The sequence below is a fragment of the Mastigoproctus giganteus genome, chromosome 4 (assembly GCF_048544385.1).
Source record: "Mastigoproctus giganteus isolate SK-2022 chromosome 4, ASM4854438v1, whole genome shotgun sequence".
NCBI lineage: Eukaryota > Metazoa > Arthropoda > Arachnida > Uropygi > Thelyphonidae > Mastigoproctus > Mastigoproctus giganteus.
Window position 1 is genome coordinate 11296562 of NC_143578.1, and position 18181 is coordinate 11314742.

General features: G+C 34.1%; 1 protein-coding gene across 1 annotated transcript in view; it reads right to left on the bottom strand.

Moving 5' to 3' along the window:
* LOC150086403 (telomere length regulation protein TEL2 homolog) overlaps positions 1 to 18181 on the bottom strand; it is an 81648-nt gene that overhangs the window by 44752 nt on the left and 18715 nt on the right. Inside the window, exons 5-11 of the mRNA XM_090371301.1 lie at positions 15725 to 15872; positions 11121 to 11223; positions 6193 to 6261; positions 5714 to 5864; positions 3172 to 3308; positions 2158 to 2228; positions 39 to 200 (exon numbers count right to left, since the gene is read on the bottom strand). Coding sequence (XP_090227427.1) covers positions 39 to 200; positions 2158 to 2228; positions 3172 to 3308; positions 5714 to 5864; positions 6193 to 6261; positions 11121 to 11223; positions 15725 to 15872 — 841 coding nt within the window. The remainder of the gene's footprint in view (positions 1 to 38; positions 201 to 2157; positions 2229 to 3171; positions 3309 to 5713; positions 5865 to 6192; positions 6262 to 11120; positions 11224 to 15724; positions 15873 to 18181) is intronic.

The following is an 18181-nucleotide window of genomic DNA, read 5'->3' on the forward strand; positions in this document are numbered from 1 at the left end:
GTAAAGTTTCACAAGCCTGATAAAATTAAATACTACACCTGTCAAGTTCTTCAATGGCAGGATTGCTATTAGATGCACTAACATCATTTGTGGTGGAGGAAGAAGCATTTATAATATGAATGTCAGATAATTCTTCTGTAATTTTCTCTTCATGAGAGGTTATATTTTCAGTAGCAGCTAATCCAGGAGGCACTTCTTTGCTGAAATTAAAGGAGAAAGGTTCACTTGCATCTAGACTTTTTACCTTGAAACAATCTGAATTCCAATTAATAAAAATAAATAAATTATTTTATTCTGTAAGGAATATCAGCTCTGATTAACTATAATAATAATAATAATAATAAAAAAAAAAAAAAAAAGCTCAAAAGCTGCTCAAAGTGGATATTGTGATACCTTGAGGTATCATTCGCATCTCAAAGGGTGCTGCTAAATTTTGACATTGCATTACCGTTGCTTTCATGGTGATTTCCAATCAATATGTATATTAATGTAATTGATTGATTAAAATAATTACTCAGTAATATATTAAAAATTTACAATACTACTGTACTCATTCTGTACATGGTAACAAGAAAATTAGGTTTGTTACTTAATGCATTAATCTGATATTGCAGAGGTACTTTGCCAAAAGTTGCCTTCATATTGCACTACTCTAAATAAAAAAACACTGCTCCAATGGAGAAGTTTATTGCCATTTTGTGCAAAATGATGAGTATAATGAACAATTATACAGACAAACAGAGTGGGCAGGTAAACCAGAATGTCTTTCTAATGGAAGAGGTTAACCTTTCAGGTACTCTGGAACTTATGGGAAGAAAGTTGGTTTTTATTACACAGGACTAACTGGAGACATTCTTTCCTCTTAATAATCTTGCTATAATTCAACTATTTTTGTAGATTTGTTCAAGCTTTGCTGCATATGCTGACAAGAAACCTTTGCTCACTTACTTCAAATGCTCAATAGGCCATGATAAACCAAGAATGTCTAAATCACAATCTTAATAATCTTTCAAACTAGATGTGACACTGAAAATTATTCCTGATAAGCTGGCTCACTGGGTATTACACAGAGCAAAACCACTCTCTCTCTAGTGCCTCAATTAGCTTGTTATGCCATTCTACTTGTCCAAATCATAGAGATCCAGAAATCAGAAATAGTTCTTGAGATCCACAATTTATTAAATTTTTTGTCTTCTTAATTAGAAATTTAGGAATTGCTTATACAGGAATAAGCCACAAATTGAAAATACTATATATACGAGTATGCCTGCAACTTTTAATTACATATGCTTCTATAGCGTGGTCTGATTCAGCCAATGCCCATCTTAAGGCCATTTTCTATGCTGATTATTGAATTCTTACATGTCAAATGCAGATTTAACTGGACTGCATCCAAAAGACAAATCATTAGATGTAAGAATTGAAGGGTACAACTGAATCACACAGGTTCACTACAGAGAATAAGAAAAGCACTTCACTGCATGTAATTAATATATATTTTTATTAAATTTCGAAATTTAAACAATAACTAACAGATAATTTAGACATAAACATGTAACAACTGCAGCAAGTCTTTATCAAAGATGAAGATCTCAAAGAAGAGTTTGTAACATATGGTTAAGTTTACATTATGTATTAGTTATTATTGAGATTCTAAATTTAATTAATATGTTAATAACATGCAATGAATAAGCATTTTAGAATAATTGTTTCTCTAATTTTTTTTAATTATTTAATATTTTACTCTGAGTCTTGCTTTTGTATTTCAGACTGGTTTTCAAGGTGTTACTCATTTTCTTTAACGATTCTCTCATTTTTAATCATGCTCAACCATTAATTTTGAAATCATCCTCTGTTGTAATTTAATTTATGCTGTTGATCACTATTTATCTGTAAATTTCACCTACATAAATTAATTTTTTTCATTTGTTGTTTTCTAACTTTCGTTAAAAAATAGAAAACCACTAACCTTTTTTAATGATTAAAAAAAAAATAGTAACACCTTGAAAAACCATTACTCACTCCAGAACACAAAATCATGTTTTACTGCTGACCTCTTACATTGCTTTAATGTGGAAAGTCAGAAATAATAAAATAGCATTTGGCTTATGAAACTATACGAAAAAACTTATTTCAAAGGCAAAACTTTTAACTTACTCCATAAGAACTGGTTCATCTGGAACTTTAAGACATGAAATCAGCTGAGTTATTTCCTCTGTTTCCTCGTACTACAAAAGAAAATTAAAAATAACTTTTACAGATTTTATGTTAGGCTACTCTAAAATAATTATAGAAACTAAATCTAAAAATGAGTTTTTACAGTTTGAGAGAATGTCTACTTTAAGGAAAAGAATCATAAAATTATAGTGAAACCATTTTCCTGGAAGCTTGTGTTCACCTCACAACAATTTTAAAACTGAGAGGTAAATACCACATATCTGTTACTTTATTTGAACTGAAACTTAAAATTAGATGATCCAAAAATTGATGTTTAATTAATTGACATGGAAATAAACTAACCAAGAGGATCACAGTTCACAAAGTTAACATTTAAATTTAAAACAGTTTAATCAAGTCTTTGAAGCAAAACTCTTACAAATAAAAAAAATTAAATAATATTAAAAATACTGAAAAAAACAATAAGAAACTAAATTAAAAAAAAACAGAAGTATATATAACTATACTTTAATTACATATTAAATCAATTATTTACATAAATAAAAAGAATTCACATTATAATTTTTGCATTTGATATGTATTTTTTTTATTATTATTTTTTTGTTAGTTGTTGGCACATCGGTTTCTGTGGCCATAATGCACCTCCCAAAGTTTTTGCATTTTACTCTGATTCAAGCCTGAGGCGAGATTCGAACCCATTACCTTTGGGTTGCCAGGCAGGCACTTTACCCACCTGGCTAGCCCAGTCAGCAATATGTATTAGGGCAGTAGCCAACAACTTATTTTGCACATGTGAGCCATGATAAATGGTCCAATGCGTGGTGAGTGCTACATTTTGAAAATGATTTGTATGATGAAGGAAGCACCTTGGCAAGAAAAGTTATGATTAACATAAGAAAATCAGTTCACTTCTTTCAAAAGTCACTGAAATTTTGAAACACATGTTTTGTGATAAATAAAAAAGTTTTCCCTCTGTCTCAATTTTTTCCTTACCTCAAACTTCAGTTCTGAACTCTCAGGATGCAGAAGAGTAGACAAATTTTCTCCTACAACCATTCCTAATGATCTTAAGGAAGGCTGAGAATTAGCAATGTGAACCTCAACTCCATGAAGAAAGTTTTTAACTAAAACTAGAAAAACAAAATAACAATTTTTAAAGAAAAAGTTAAAAATTTATATGTAAGTATTTGTTTACAAATCAAAGTAAAAAACAAATTACAGTATTAAAGGTTGAATTTATCATATTTTCGTCTTTATCTCTTCTTTAAGTTTTGATATTGGTATCCTCCAGGATGGCTTGATTTTGTCTCTACAGTCATTCTTATGAAGAATGATGGCAAATTCTTTTGTCAGCCTTGCTTGTGTATTGTGTGATCGCTCTTGAGGGAAGGGGGCTGCTGTTTCCACTCCAGAAAGATTGCTGATTCTGTTCATTGGTTTGGTTCCTGGAGTCTCTATTAAGCACGTGAGGTCAAGAGAATCTCTCTCTGATGCCCATACATGTAAAAAATTGATACCTTTTGCAAACTTTAGGCTCCCTGGATAAAACTTCATCTCTAGACAGCATTTTGCTAATACAGATTTTGATATCTTTTTACTTAGGGTCAGCCCTAAACGCCATGGAGGAGGAGGTCTCTTTGTGCTTGTGTTCTAAGTGCAGTTCACTTACCTTTGTTTTGATTGATTGCCAGTGGCTAAGCTTGTCAACTTTTGATTTGGGGGGGGGGGGAACAGCCTACTAAACTTGTCATCCAACCAGTTGCTATGAGCTAAAAAGATAGATATGGCTCTCTATTGCTCACATTCTTCTGTAGTTTATGGAACTCAATTGCTAACAAGTTGCTCATGACAATATTCAAGAAAGAAGAGCCATGATATCTTGTTTTTTAGCACACAGCAACCAGCTGGATAACCAGTTCCATAAATTGTTCCACCCCCTCCTTCCTGACCCTGGAAAGCAATACAATGAAGTCAGCCACTAACAACCATCCAAGAACAGGAATATGACCTAGATATCCAATATAAGCATAGAAGAGACCACCAGTCTTCTACACAAGTCTGAGCCAGAGAGAAAATCATAAGAATGATTAATAAAACAAATTCAAGTCCATCCTGGATGATACCAATTTAATGAGTCCTTAAACATGAAATCATGTTTAAGGACTCATTAAATTAAATTTAAAAGTTTTTAATTTAATGCTTTTATTTTTACTTTTCTTTTTTTGTATTTTTATTTATTGAACAATATTAAAAATAGTTGTTTTATAATAAATATAATTATTTCATTTTATAATATTTCTTCATTAGTGGGCAGTCAAGAATTTTTGTGTGGTCTTATCAATGCTATGTTTGACCATGGTTAGGAGAAAACTTAGATGAGAAAGGCTTCCTTATATTCTGTAGTTTTCTAATTTATAGACATTTAAGCAGTTTTGATGCAATTAAATTATTTATCTGCAACCAGTTATCAGTTGCTTGACTGAAATGATGCTTTCAAAACCTTGTATTAAACAACAATATAAAAGTGAGCAGTTTTTATTTATTTATTTATTTATAATGTAATTTGGTACTGACCTAACGAACTCCACCTTTACTTTAACACAGCTAAATTAATATCAGAGGATTCGTATATTTCCTTTTTTTTTTTTTTTTTATAGTTGTTGGCGCATAGGCTTCTGTGGCCATAATGCACCTCCCAAGGTTTTTGCAGTACTTTGATCCAAGCCCGAGGCGGGAATCGTACCCGCGACCTTTCATATATTTCCTATAATAATATAAAATAAACTTAGGAATCATAGCAACAAATCAAAACGCGAAACTGATTCTGTTCAAACCCAACTGCAATCTTGAAATGATTGCTGCAACAACTTTTTAGTCATTATAGCGTATTATGAATGTACTGTATAAGGGTATGTTTACAGATTAATCTGCATGCTGTGAATGCTGAAAAATCCAGAGTAACTCTTAAGAAAACCCTATTTTTCCTGCTGAGGTCAACTAATTATAGCCTTGAATGAAGATCCTTAAAGAATCCCTCCATTTTCAGAAAAGTTTTAACTCAAAACTCTTTGAAAGAGTGACAAGTTCTTTTCACTCTTTCAAAGTGAATCCACTATACTGTTACAGAGAATCTAAGAAATGAAAGGTATTATAGTGTAGAGGAGATTCCATCAGAAGCCTATGAACTTAAAACAAGATTTATAGTTCTTTAATTTTCTTAAAAGGTAGTAAGAAAATTATAATGGAAAAATTTTTGCAACTAATTATGTCTCTCTTTAGTCACACCAACTAAAGTTATTAATTTGAGCTATAAGTCACCTCCATTTCATTTCATGAATTCACAGAAATATTATAGAATTATATTAGTTCATTAAAAAGTTGAAAATAATATTTTTAAAAAAGTTTTCTCCATCTATACAAATGATATATTTGATCCATGGTGTGACCTGACTGATCAGGTGACTAAAAAAAGAGAGGCATGAGATTATACAGAAGGAAACGTTTTCAATCAATATACATATAAATTAACACTTACCTCCTTTATCATTATCTCGAGGGGATATGCCAAGTTTTTTCATGTGCCCTATTGATACCATTATAGCTGAACATATATACACATGCTGTGGATAAATTCTCCTCTTTAATGAACTACCATCACACCATACTGACAGCAGCTGACCAAATATCTAGGAAATAAAAAATTACAATCATATTAATCATAACACAGTATATAATTTGAAATACAGGTTATGACATTTAAGTTGCTAATATAATTCATTTAATAATTGAATATCAATTCCAAATGTATAATTCTAGAGAAACCTGTGCATAATTCCAGAGAAACCTGTGCATAATTCCTAGAAAACTGTGAGCATGACAAGTCTAAAACTTCAGTTTATCTAATAACTAATTTTATTGTAAAATTCAAGAATTTCAAATGATATCTGGGATTTTACAGTTTCGGCAATACAAAAATGATAGTATTTTAAACTGAGAAATAAAAAAGATACTTACTTTGTGGAATTCTGCTCTTCTATTCTCCGAATGTATCAAATATCCAATAACATTATGTAAAATCTTTATCTGGAGAAAAATATAATAAACCAAAATGAGACTTTCTTCAAATTAAATAACTTTAGTCATCCTATACCCTAAATGATATAGCCAAATTACTTAGCACTATGAGTTAAATATGGTTCCGTACGTTAATATCATTAAAAAATGTTCAAAACAATAAGAGCCAGCACCAAAGCCTGATGGACTCCAATAATAACATCAGTGCACGAAGAGCTACTGCACTTTGTGGGCTAATGTTTTTTTAAATCCACCATCTCCTACCTGGGTGAAAAAGGCCCAAATTTGAATCCCAACAATGATACAAGGAATTTCCATGAGTTTTTTGCAATCTGGCTGAATTAGTCAGTCTCAAGAATGGATTGTGTTTTTTTTTTTTTCTACCAGAAACTTGAGTTTCTCATGCAACAAACTGACCATAGAACACATGTAATTTAAAGACATAATGTACATATGGTGCAATATGGTCTAAGTTGCTGATGCACCTAAAACAAAAACAACAATGACTACTGTCTCCTACTACTTAACTATTCCTTTATCCATAACAGTAACTTAGCCCCATTGCTACATTGCTCCAGTTTGTACAGCAATCATTCATGTGGGACAGTATCAAAAGCCTTATTGAAATCTAAGTATGTCATTTCAATGAGGTTGGTAAATTATTTTTTTTATATCTAATTATTTCATTACTACCTCATAGCAGCTAATCAGACTGGCCAGAAAAGATTGCCTCTTAACAAATCCATGAAATGATTTCCATAAAACTGCATTCCTGTCAATATGATCCTGCATTAGTTCTTTAAAAACCAATTCCATTCTCTTCCATGGTACAAAACATCAAGCTTACAGGTACTCTCTTCCCCCTTTGATCCACCTTTGTGAATAAGAGAGACATTTGGACATTTCTAGTCTGCAGGGATTCAGTGAATCCAAGGATGCTCTCATAAATATGGCTAACAGTTTGCTGCTTCTTTTAATATAAATGGATAGATTTCATTAGCTCAAGGTGCCTCTATTTACGTTTAGCTTCAACAATTACTTTTCCACTTTCCTCTCAGTTATTCTAACATCATTTAGCTTTCAGTCAGAATTAGGTATACTTCTGATATCCCCATCTCTACAAACTTCTTCACATGTGAATGTAGATGCAAAATAGGATCATCAATAGTTGTACTATTCATATCCAGTGAACCAGTGTGTTCTTTACTGGTATTAAAATAAGAAAAAAAATCCTTGTTACCTTTCTTTGCATTCTCAGCCCAAGACTTTTAATCTGCCTTAGTATGCCTGATCCTCTTAGTATCAGGGGATGCAAAAGCTTACAGTAAGTACAAGCTATTCTTTCAGTCTAGTTTATACTTACTGTAGACTTTTGCATCCCCTGATAATTTGTAATTATCCTATGCATTTCTCTCCTCTGCCACTAGTCTTATCAGCTTATCTGACATCCATTTACCTTGAAAATTATTCTTTAATTAGTAAAAGCTTAGTAGCTTTTATGATTATTTCCCTTAACACTTTCCATTTAGCATTCCTGTTTGTAAAGTATGAGAGCTTCCTTGGACTCAGGGGAGGTACCCATAGACTGGAAATGTGCAAATGTGACCCCAATTCACAAAGGAGGATCAAAGGCTGACACAAGTAATTATAGACCTGTGAGCTTAACTTCTGTTCCAGGAAAATTAATGGAGGCACTGGTTAAAGAAGCACTGCAGGATCATTTAGACAAGACTTCAGTTATAGCTCGGACACAGCATGGTTTTGTTAAGGGGAAGTCTTGCCTGACCAATTTGATTGGGTATTATGATGCAGTCACAAAAGAACTGGATGCAGGGAATAGCTTTGATATTATATACAGTCCATTCCGGTTAATTGGGACACATTGGGACTAGTGCATTTTGGCCCGATTAAGCGGCTGCCCCAATTATCCGAAGTTTCTCGTAAATAGTTAAAAATACAATGTACTCCCCCCCCCCTTACAATTGGTTCACTGCTCAATCAAATCACGTTACGATGGAGTCACCATTGTAAAGTACTGTTCACTATACGATGTATAATAAGCGCCAGTCATTGTGATCACGTTTGTGAATTGAATTTTAATTCTATTAAACAGCGATTCTAATTAGCAAAAATAGGAGGAATATTATCCACATGCTATAAAAGTAAAGATTAAGCAGAAATTTACCCTTTATTACCTTACCAATTAAAAAATTAAATGATATGTGAAATTCAGAAGAATATACGATATAATCGGAAGAATTAATACGTACTGTAATATGTACATACTAACTAAACTAGTTGACATTTCTGTTCACTGTCATTTGTGGGTGGGGGTTAAAATTTGAAACGGTAAAAAGATAAGCAATCAATAACAAAGAACACCGCACACACAAATTGCAAGTAACACGATACGCGCAAGTGAGAACGGAGTAACAAATTACGAAGCTTTAAAAATAGGAATGAAGAGAAGATTATGAAAATTATTTTTTTATATGATTGAAGATTTCATGGAAGTGTAAACACATTTTACCATAATAACCCACGGAATTCCAGCTGTCGGTATTATCGCAAATTCAATAAGATCGAGTTTACTATCAGTTTATGACAGATTTCACTAACACAAAAGCCCAATAAACAGGTGACTGCTAATTGTTTTTATTGTTTTATGGTTGTGACCTCCAGAAATCCGACCGAACTACGTGGTACGGTCGGAGACAATCGTAGGGTAATCTCCAGTGCTGTGGTCTCCTGCCCCGATTAAACGGCATTTTGTCCCAATTAAGCGAAGTAAACCCTGGCTATTTTCTCGATTGGTTTCTGTTTTTTAAGATTTGCCCCAAATAAACGGCTGCCCCGATTAACCGGTGGCCCAAATAACCGGAATCCACTGTACTTGGATCTTAGAAAGGCTTTTGATACTGTTGCACATGGAAGACTGCTACACAAATTGGAGCAGTGTGACATTGGAGGCAAATTGCTGCTATGGATAAAGGGGTGGTTGAGGGGGAGAAGACAGAGAGTGGTAATCAATGGACACTGCTCATCGTGGACTAATGTTATTAGTGGAGTCCCTCAGGGCTCAGTGTTGGGTCCATTATTGTTTTCTGTATTTATAAATGATACTGATGATGGTATATCAAGCTTAATGTCCAAGTTTGCAGACGATACAAAGGTTGGCAGGATTGTCAAGGACACTACTGACACTATGCTGCTGCGACAGGATCTGGAAAGGTTGAGCAGATGGGCTGAGAGGTGGCAAATGAAGTTTAACATTGACAAATGAAAAGTACTACACATGGGAAACAGCAAACCCAAAGCAACGTATCAACTCTGTGGTACTACACTGACAGTGGTAGAGAATGAAAGGGACTTGGGGGTGGTTGTGCAGGCAGATATGAAGTTCTCTGAGCAGTGCAGACGGGCTGCAAGAGTAGCTCATGGAGTATTGTCAATGATATACAGGAATTTTTCCAGCAGGGATAAGGAGGTGATTATTCCCTTGTATAAGGCAATGGTCAGGCCACACCTAGAATACTGTATACAGGTCTGGAGGCCTCATTTCAAGAAGGATGTAGAGCTGCTGGAACGAGTACAGAGAAGGGCAACAAGATTAGTGAATGGAACAAAGGGGTGCTCTTACGAAGAAAGGCTTAAGTTTTGCAAATTACAGTGTCTGGAGACTAGGCACCAGCGAGGTGATCTGATAGAGGTGTATAAAGCCTTCAATGGTTTGAGCATGCTCAATGCTGATGGGATTCTTCCTCTAGCTCAGAATAATCACCTGAGAGGGCATAAATTCAAATTGAGGAAAGACAGATGTAGGATAGACATGCGAAAATTTGCCTTTAGCCAGCGGGTGGTTGGTTGGTGGAACAGACGTCCATCCCTTGTAGTGGAGGTTGATAGCCTAAATAAGTTTAAGGCTCAGCTGGACAGGTATTTTGAACGAACAGAGGGGTGAAGTGGAAGTGGGTTTTTTTTTTTTTTTTTTTTTTGGCTGATGCTGCATAAGCTTGCTTTCTTGCATCAAATGCCTCTACTAATGCTAATGCTAAACATTAGTTAGTTCTACTTAAAAGAATTTAAAAATTGTCTAAGACCATTTTCTCACCTTTGGAAAAGCAAAATTCTTTCCACTTATTCTTGACTGTTGTTGTTATTTGGTTTTTAGGAGCATTAGCAACTACGGCCATATTGCTCCAGGGATATTCGGTGGTCATTCCCTGACCTTTCCGCATCCTCCGTATTTGGTGGGCACGGGCTCGAACCCCAGTCTAATCAAGAAACGTGTGCTACGCCCTAGTGCTCCTGCCCACAGAGGCGCCCTTATTCTTGGCAATCCATATATTGTTTAAATAGCTGCTTTAAATGTTTCCACAAGTTTCTGTGGTATTGTATTACCTTTAAACAAATGTAAACTCCAAAAGGGTAGTGTGACATTTATTCATCTGCAGCGACGTGTTTTGAGATGTACTGGTGTCTCGTTAGGCAGCAGATAGTTTCTAATAACAATCCCTCACAAATCCATGAGAATGAAGCTGTATGATGTTAGCTACCCTATCTATATAATTTAAAATGATAAGACAATTAAAGCTTTTTTACCAAGTTGAAATAATGATTACTGGGGTACTAGTGAATACTGAAAGTATAGCTCTTACCTATCTACAATGTTTTTAAACTTTGAAAGCCTGAGAGAGAGAGAAATAAATAAATAAAAAAATAAATATATTTCTACTCCTCTTTTTTTAATACCCTCTCCCTAAGGACAAGGTAGCCTTTGTGCTTTTCATTATTTCAGAGTTAAAAATTCATAATAATATCTACTGAGATGATAAAACATGGAATATAGAAATATCAACAGCACTTACTTTGGTAAAATACCGAAACAACAATAATTTAGTAGTTATGAGAAAGTTTAGTTTCTGATTCCCGAGTACAGCATCACCTATTAACCATTCAACATGTCCATACCTAGAAATTAAAATAAACACTGGGTGTAGCAGCGAAATTGTTTCTAATTATCAATATATGAAAACCAAAATATAACATAAAAATATCTCACTGTTAATAGGGTTAGTGATGGGAGAAAGGGTATATAAAAATACATGGAATATAAAATATCACATCTCTTTCTAAAAAATATCCTTCTCCCACCTCCTATGCTATACAATACATACATATTGATTAAAGATTAAAGCTGGAAATATATTAATTGATTTAATTTGAGGTGGCTCAATGTGTCAGTGTAAAATAAAACATTAAAAAATATTAGGAACTGTTAGAAAAAATAATTACATTAACATCCCTAGCATCGATATGTCAAAAATAAATATCAAGATTTAAACAGTTAAGTTAATAAAAGCCTAATTAAAAGTGTAAGAGTTATAGAAATAATGGCAGTAGGCAAGGTATAAATATGCCATCATTCTTTATTTCTTTAGTATATTAAAAGTAATAAAGCTCACAAAATGAAAATATAAGCAAAGAAGTATACAAAATAAGTTATGTAGCATGGTAGAAAGCTTGCTGAGAGGTAGGTGTGGCTTACAGATTGCTTGGTAGCACAATACAGCAAACCCCCGCTATTCGCGGGGGTTACGTTCCTGAGAAATGCCGCGAATACCGAAAACGCGAATACTGAGTTATGGCTCCCATAGTAATAAAGGGGTTCCGTTCCAAAGTATGAAATATATAAGAAAAACTAGTCTAAAATTTTGTCTATGTATGTATTATATGTACCTTCATAATATGACTATGTACATAGTGAAATGCAAGCATATGGCATCGAAATGAAAATAAGATACAATTTAATATTAAATGTAATATGCCTTTGCTAGCAAATAAACTTATCCCGCCAGTGCTATCGCCAGTTTCGCTAAAGTTGTTGATAAAGGAGTTTTGCGTTTTCACGAATGATGAGTGAACTTAACGGAATTTTATTTTGAGTTCGGTCTTCTATCCACATGTTTAAAGCTTTTTCTATTTTTTCTAATTTAACATCACGAGTTACAGAGCAAATTTTTGAAGCAATTAGCGCGTTTTCACGGACACTACGGCGGATTTTTCCTCCCGATTTCTTGATTGATCGTACCGTTGACTCATTGATTTTATAATGTTTTGCCACTGAGGAGACACTTTTGCCATTAGAAATTTTATCTAATAACTCAATTTTATTCGCTAATGTCATCACCTTCTTTGATATTTTCACATTTCTCTTGTTATTCGTAGCCATATTTTTGTAGTGATTAGAAAGAACTTGTCCACAGTAAAGTCACTTTCGTCCGTTAACACACTCGAAAAAGTCCGTTTTACACTGCAAAACAGTAGATTTATCATTTTTGTAAGGAAATCAATTTATAAATTGATAAATTTATTCAATTTATAAGCATATAAATTAAAAGCAAACGACGAAACCTTCCATGACAAGCGCATAACACATACTGAACAAGGATTAGCGAGAAACATCCACGCTCGCGATTTTGTCACTCCTCTCCCCCCACCCACTGAGCGCTGTTTTTACCGGGAAAGATAATTTTAGCCATGCCCATGTTTTTTTATGGGGGGAAATATTCACGGCGCTTTAAAATTCACATTTTTTAGGTTTCATTTTATATTACATCGGCGATCGCGAATACGCGAAACCGCGAATAGCGGGGGTTTACTGTATACATCTTCCCTGCTTCCCGGCTACCATTATGCGTAACTCCTACAGTTTTGATCACAATATTTGCTAACTTAAAAAAATTTTACATCTTAATATTAATTATTTTTGATAGGTTGGCACTAGGCATGTTTATGTAATTATTTTCCTAATAGCTTTTAATATGGTTTAATGTATTACTAGTTCGTATAAACATATCAAGGTTTGTAAAGGTTCCACTTTTGTGAGTGTCTTAGTATCACAAACAGTCATATGCACTGTTTATTTTAAATTAAGAGATGTTAATGCACTTCTTACATTAACAGGCAGATATGACATTTAATACTAAGCTAGAATCAATTTCAGTTTCTAAAAAATTCAAATATGGCTCTCCCCTGTTCCAGCCATTCATAAAATTATGAGTTATATGCAAATGTTTCATTCATTATTTTTATTTGCTTCTGATATGCTCCTAAAAAGCTGCCTTGATATTGCACCAATGGCCCTCATTTTATGACAAATTGTATAATGTAATTTGAATTTTGTTAGGGCCATTTATGTTATTTTATAGAAGGAAAAGAGGAAAAGCAGTCAGGAGATAAAAAATGTTATGATATGTTACAGACATGTACTATATAAGTACACGTCTGTATGGGGGGGGGATTAACAAAAATGTTAAGTAGCAATATCTGTTCTACTTTTTTCAGATTTTTTTTATAAAAAATAAATAAAGGATTGATGTGTTTTTTGTAAGCAAGATAAAATTCAACTGATTTTCTTTTTTTATTATTATTATTTACAATATTTTTCTCATTTAGCAATATAAGCTAGTTAAAATACTTTTTCTCAATTTGGTTTTCAAAATTATGATATATACATTTATAGTCTATAAAATCCTAAAAAAAAAAAAAAAACCAAGGCAGCTATCAATATTCAAGATTACAACTTTCTTTTTTTTCTCCTTCTGAAGATCCTTAGATCTTGTAGAATTTCACTGACTTTAAGACAACATAATTAAATAAATCATCACTGAGCTGGTAGGCGCCTCTGTAGCCAGGTGGGCAAGAGCAGCAGTGCATAGCACACGCTTCTTGATTAGACCGGGGTTCGAGCCCATGACCACCAAATACGGAGGATGCGGAAAGGTCATGGAATGACCACCGAATATCCCCGGAGCAATATGGCTTTAGTTACTAATGCTCCTAAAAACCAAAACAACAACAACAACTGAGCTGGTGATTTTATATATTATCATTCTATAAAATATATTAAGTATTTAAACATAACTTTGTTTTTAAAATAGTTTCAATTTGATTTTTATTCCTGATTGCTCAGAAATAGAAACAAAACTGAAACCAGTCTCAAACCAAATTTGAAATTTAGTTTGAGACTGGTTTGAAACTGAAGCATATGGGTAGCAGTAACCCCAGAGTAATGTATCAGCTGTGTGGTACTCAGGATAGTGGAGATTGAAAACAACATGAGGTAATTGTGCAGTGAGATATGAAGGTCTCTGAGCAGTGCAGATAGGTTGTCAGGACAGCTCATGGGGTTTTGTTAATGATATACAGAAATTTTCAGGAGTTTTGCTAGCAGAAATAAGGAGGTGGTGGTATAAGGCAATAGTCAGGCCACACCTTGGGTACTGGACAAACTTTTGAGCAAATAAATAGGTGAAATGGGAAGTTGTTTTTTTTCCTTCTTTGGTTGATGCTGCTGCTGCATAAGCTTGCTTTCTTGCATCATATGCCTCTACTACTAACTAAGGAAATATTATGACTGCATACAGGTCTGGAGGCCTCATTTTAGGAAGGATGTAGAGCGGCTGGAATGAGTACAGAGAAGGGCAACAAGATTGGTGAGGGGGAACAAAAAGGTACTCTTACCAAGAAAGGTTTCAGTTCTGCAAATTGCAATATCTGAAGAGTAGGAACCTGCGAGGTGATCTGATTGAGGTGTTTAAGGCTTTGAATAGTTTAAGCAAGCTCAGAGCTGATGGGATTCTTCCTTTTGCTTAGATTATGCACTTGATGGAGCATAAATTCAAATTGAGGAAAGACAGTTGCAGAATAGATGTGCAGAAATTTGACTTTAACCAGTGATTGGTTCATTGCTAGGACAAACTTCCATCTGTCAATATGGAAGTTGACAACTTAAATAAATTCTAGAAAGAACAACCTTTTGGAGGAAACAGGTAGGTGAAATGGGAAGTGTGTTTTTTTTTTTTGATGATGCTGTATAAGCTTGCTTGCTTTCTTGCATCATATGCCACTACTAATTACTAATATTTTAGGCACATTCTTATTTCTCTGATTTACCTGTAGCTAAATGCAGACAAACTGTCTAAGTAAAGCAGCTATTATATTTGTTCAAACTGTGCAATTTCACTAGGTAGTGGTATTGAAATAGCCAGGCAGCACATGGTGACCAGGGACAAGTTTGGGTTTTAACACCAAACCATGAAAACTCAATTCTAGTGTTGAAAAGCTCTTTTCTAGTGGTACAGACCTCCTTATAGAATCTACATATGCTGAAATTACTATACACAATGACATTAATCGTGGGAATAGTGGAAGGGTTATTGTCAAAAGATTAGGTGGGGTGAGAATGACTGAGTATTCTTCTTTGAGTAGTGTGAAGCTGGAATTTTATTAAACCACACATGATTTGATCCCAACTACTGCCCTGAAATATACCCCTGCAACTGACAATTCTGTTTCATTGTTTGATTTTTAAATAGTTACAAGAAATAAATTAAATCAATTTATGTACATATGAAAAAGTGAAACAGACACAACAAAAAATATAAATAAAAGAAAAATTTTAACATACCATGGTATTCTTAATAACAAAGGCGTTATTGTAGCTTCCAAACTGCTTGCTGGAACACCCAGAATTAATCGTTGACAGATCCTTCTCCAAATGAAATCTTTTGAAGTTTGAGTAATAAAATATGAAGTGTAGTACTCCATGACAGCATCTATGGGAAAAAAAATAAAAGGCAATTTCTTTTTGACATTAAGAGTCAGAATTATAGTTCTGTTTAAAATTATTTTATAAAAATGAATGCAAATCAGTGTAATTATTTACTATTTACATTATTGTTGATTTAGAAAAAAAATAATTTCAATAATACTGCTTGAATTTGCTCAAAAAAAAAATCATTCCAAAAAATGACTATTACCAGCCACCATACGGGTTCTTGGCTTTCTGTAGTTACAATACGATGTTTGTTTCACAAAAACAGAGACTCTCTGCACGATTTATTAAGCTCGAAATCCAATGACTATTTCATTTATGACTTTTCTGTGAATTATCATTATTTTTTTCACCATAGCAACTAAGGCTAAGAAGTACCAGTGTACTCTGAATGTAAATTGCGTACATGTTCAGCAATGTATTTTGCCTGTTATTTTGAATAAAAACACAGGGCTCTTTTTTTTTTTTTTTTTTTTTTTAGTTGTTGGTGCATCGGCTTCTGTGGCCATAATGCACCTCCCAAAGTTTTTTGCATTTTACTCTAATCCAAGCCCGAGGCAAGATTCGAACTCACGACCTTTGGGTTGCCAGGCAGGCAGGCACTTTACCCAACTGGCTAGCCTAGTCGGCACACAGGGTTCTATGGAGAATTGTGCAACACTTGGCCAGGGTATGAGGAAGAAGGAAAAAGAAAGTTCATAAAAATTTTTCCTATTTTGATGGAATTTGAATACACCTATTCCACAGCATAAATCTTTACCTCTGGGATACAGTCTCTGTGTTACCTGTGAGGGTTGTCTATGAACTGATGGGGAGGGGAGGAATAGACCCTTTAAGAATGTTATAAACTGTCTGGGAGAGATAATGATTTTGTGAAAAATCATTAATTATGTAGGAATTAATTATAACAATCTCCTGATATGATTTTTAATTCTTATGAACGGAGTTTTTGACAAAACCAATTTATGAAATTAAAGCCAAAGCTCATGACCTTGTTTTTTAAACTTCAACATCTCACTATGCATTACCTTTTGAAACTAAAATGAATGGGAATAAAATATTTTCATTCACATATTAAGCTACACTTTATACACATTTAAATATAGTACAGTACAATAAAATTTTGTTTTGCAAAATTAATACCATTACTATGATATTTTCTTTATTTTCTTGTTAATTTTCTAATATCAGGTATCAGAGTTGGTATGAACTTTCATGAGACCAAGGGCATGAAAATAAAGATATTTAATTAGCATTAGAAGAGGCATCTGATACAAAAAAGCAAGCTTATGCAGCATCAGCCAAAAAAAAAAAAAAAAAAAAACTTTAACCATTTCACCCCTCCATTCTTTCCAAATGCCAGTCCTGTCCAGCTCAACCTTAAATTTATTTAGGCTATTAGTTTCCACATCAAAAGATGGAAGCCTGTTCCACCAATCAACTACCTGCTGGCTAAAGGCAAATTTGCATGCCTCTATTCTACAACTATCTTTCCTCAATTTGAAACTGTGCCCCCTCAGTATCTTAGTATGAGCAAGAGGAAGAATCCCATCAGCATTCAGCTTGCTCAACCCATTCAAGGCATTATACACCTCAATCAGATCACCTCGCAGGTGCCTACTCTCCAGACACTGCAATTTGCAGAACTTAAGCCTTTCTTGGTAAGAGCACCTCTTTGTTACCCTCACCAATCTTGTTGCCCTTCTTTGTACTAGTTCTATCAAATCTACATCCTTCCTAAAATGAGGCCTCCAGACCTGTACACAGTACTTTAGGTGTGGCCTGACCATTGCCTTATATATAATGGGATAATCACCTCCCTGTCCCTGCTAGCAAATTACTAGATATCATTGACAAGACTCCATGACAATCTGCACAATTTGGCAGCCCGTCTGCACTGCTCAGCAAACTTCATATTTGACTGCACAATTACCCTCAGGTCTTTTTCACTTTCCACCTCCCTGAGTGTAGTACCACACAGTTGGTACGTTTCTCTTCAGTTATTGCTACCCATATGCAGTACTTTGCATTTGTCAATGTTAAACTTCAGTTGCCACTTCTCAGCCCATTTTCCCAACTTATCTAGATCCAGTTGGAGTAGCATACTGTCTTTACTGTTGTTAACAACCTTGCCAACCTTTGTATCATCTGAAAACTTGGACATTACACCTGATATACCTTCATCAATATCATTGATAAATATACAAAACAACGATGGGCCCAACACCGAACCCTTGGGAACTCCACTAATAACATTTGTCCACGAAGAGCATTGTCCATTGATTACCACTCTGTCATCTCTCACTCAAC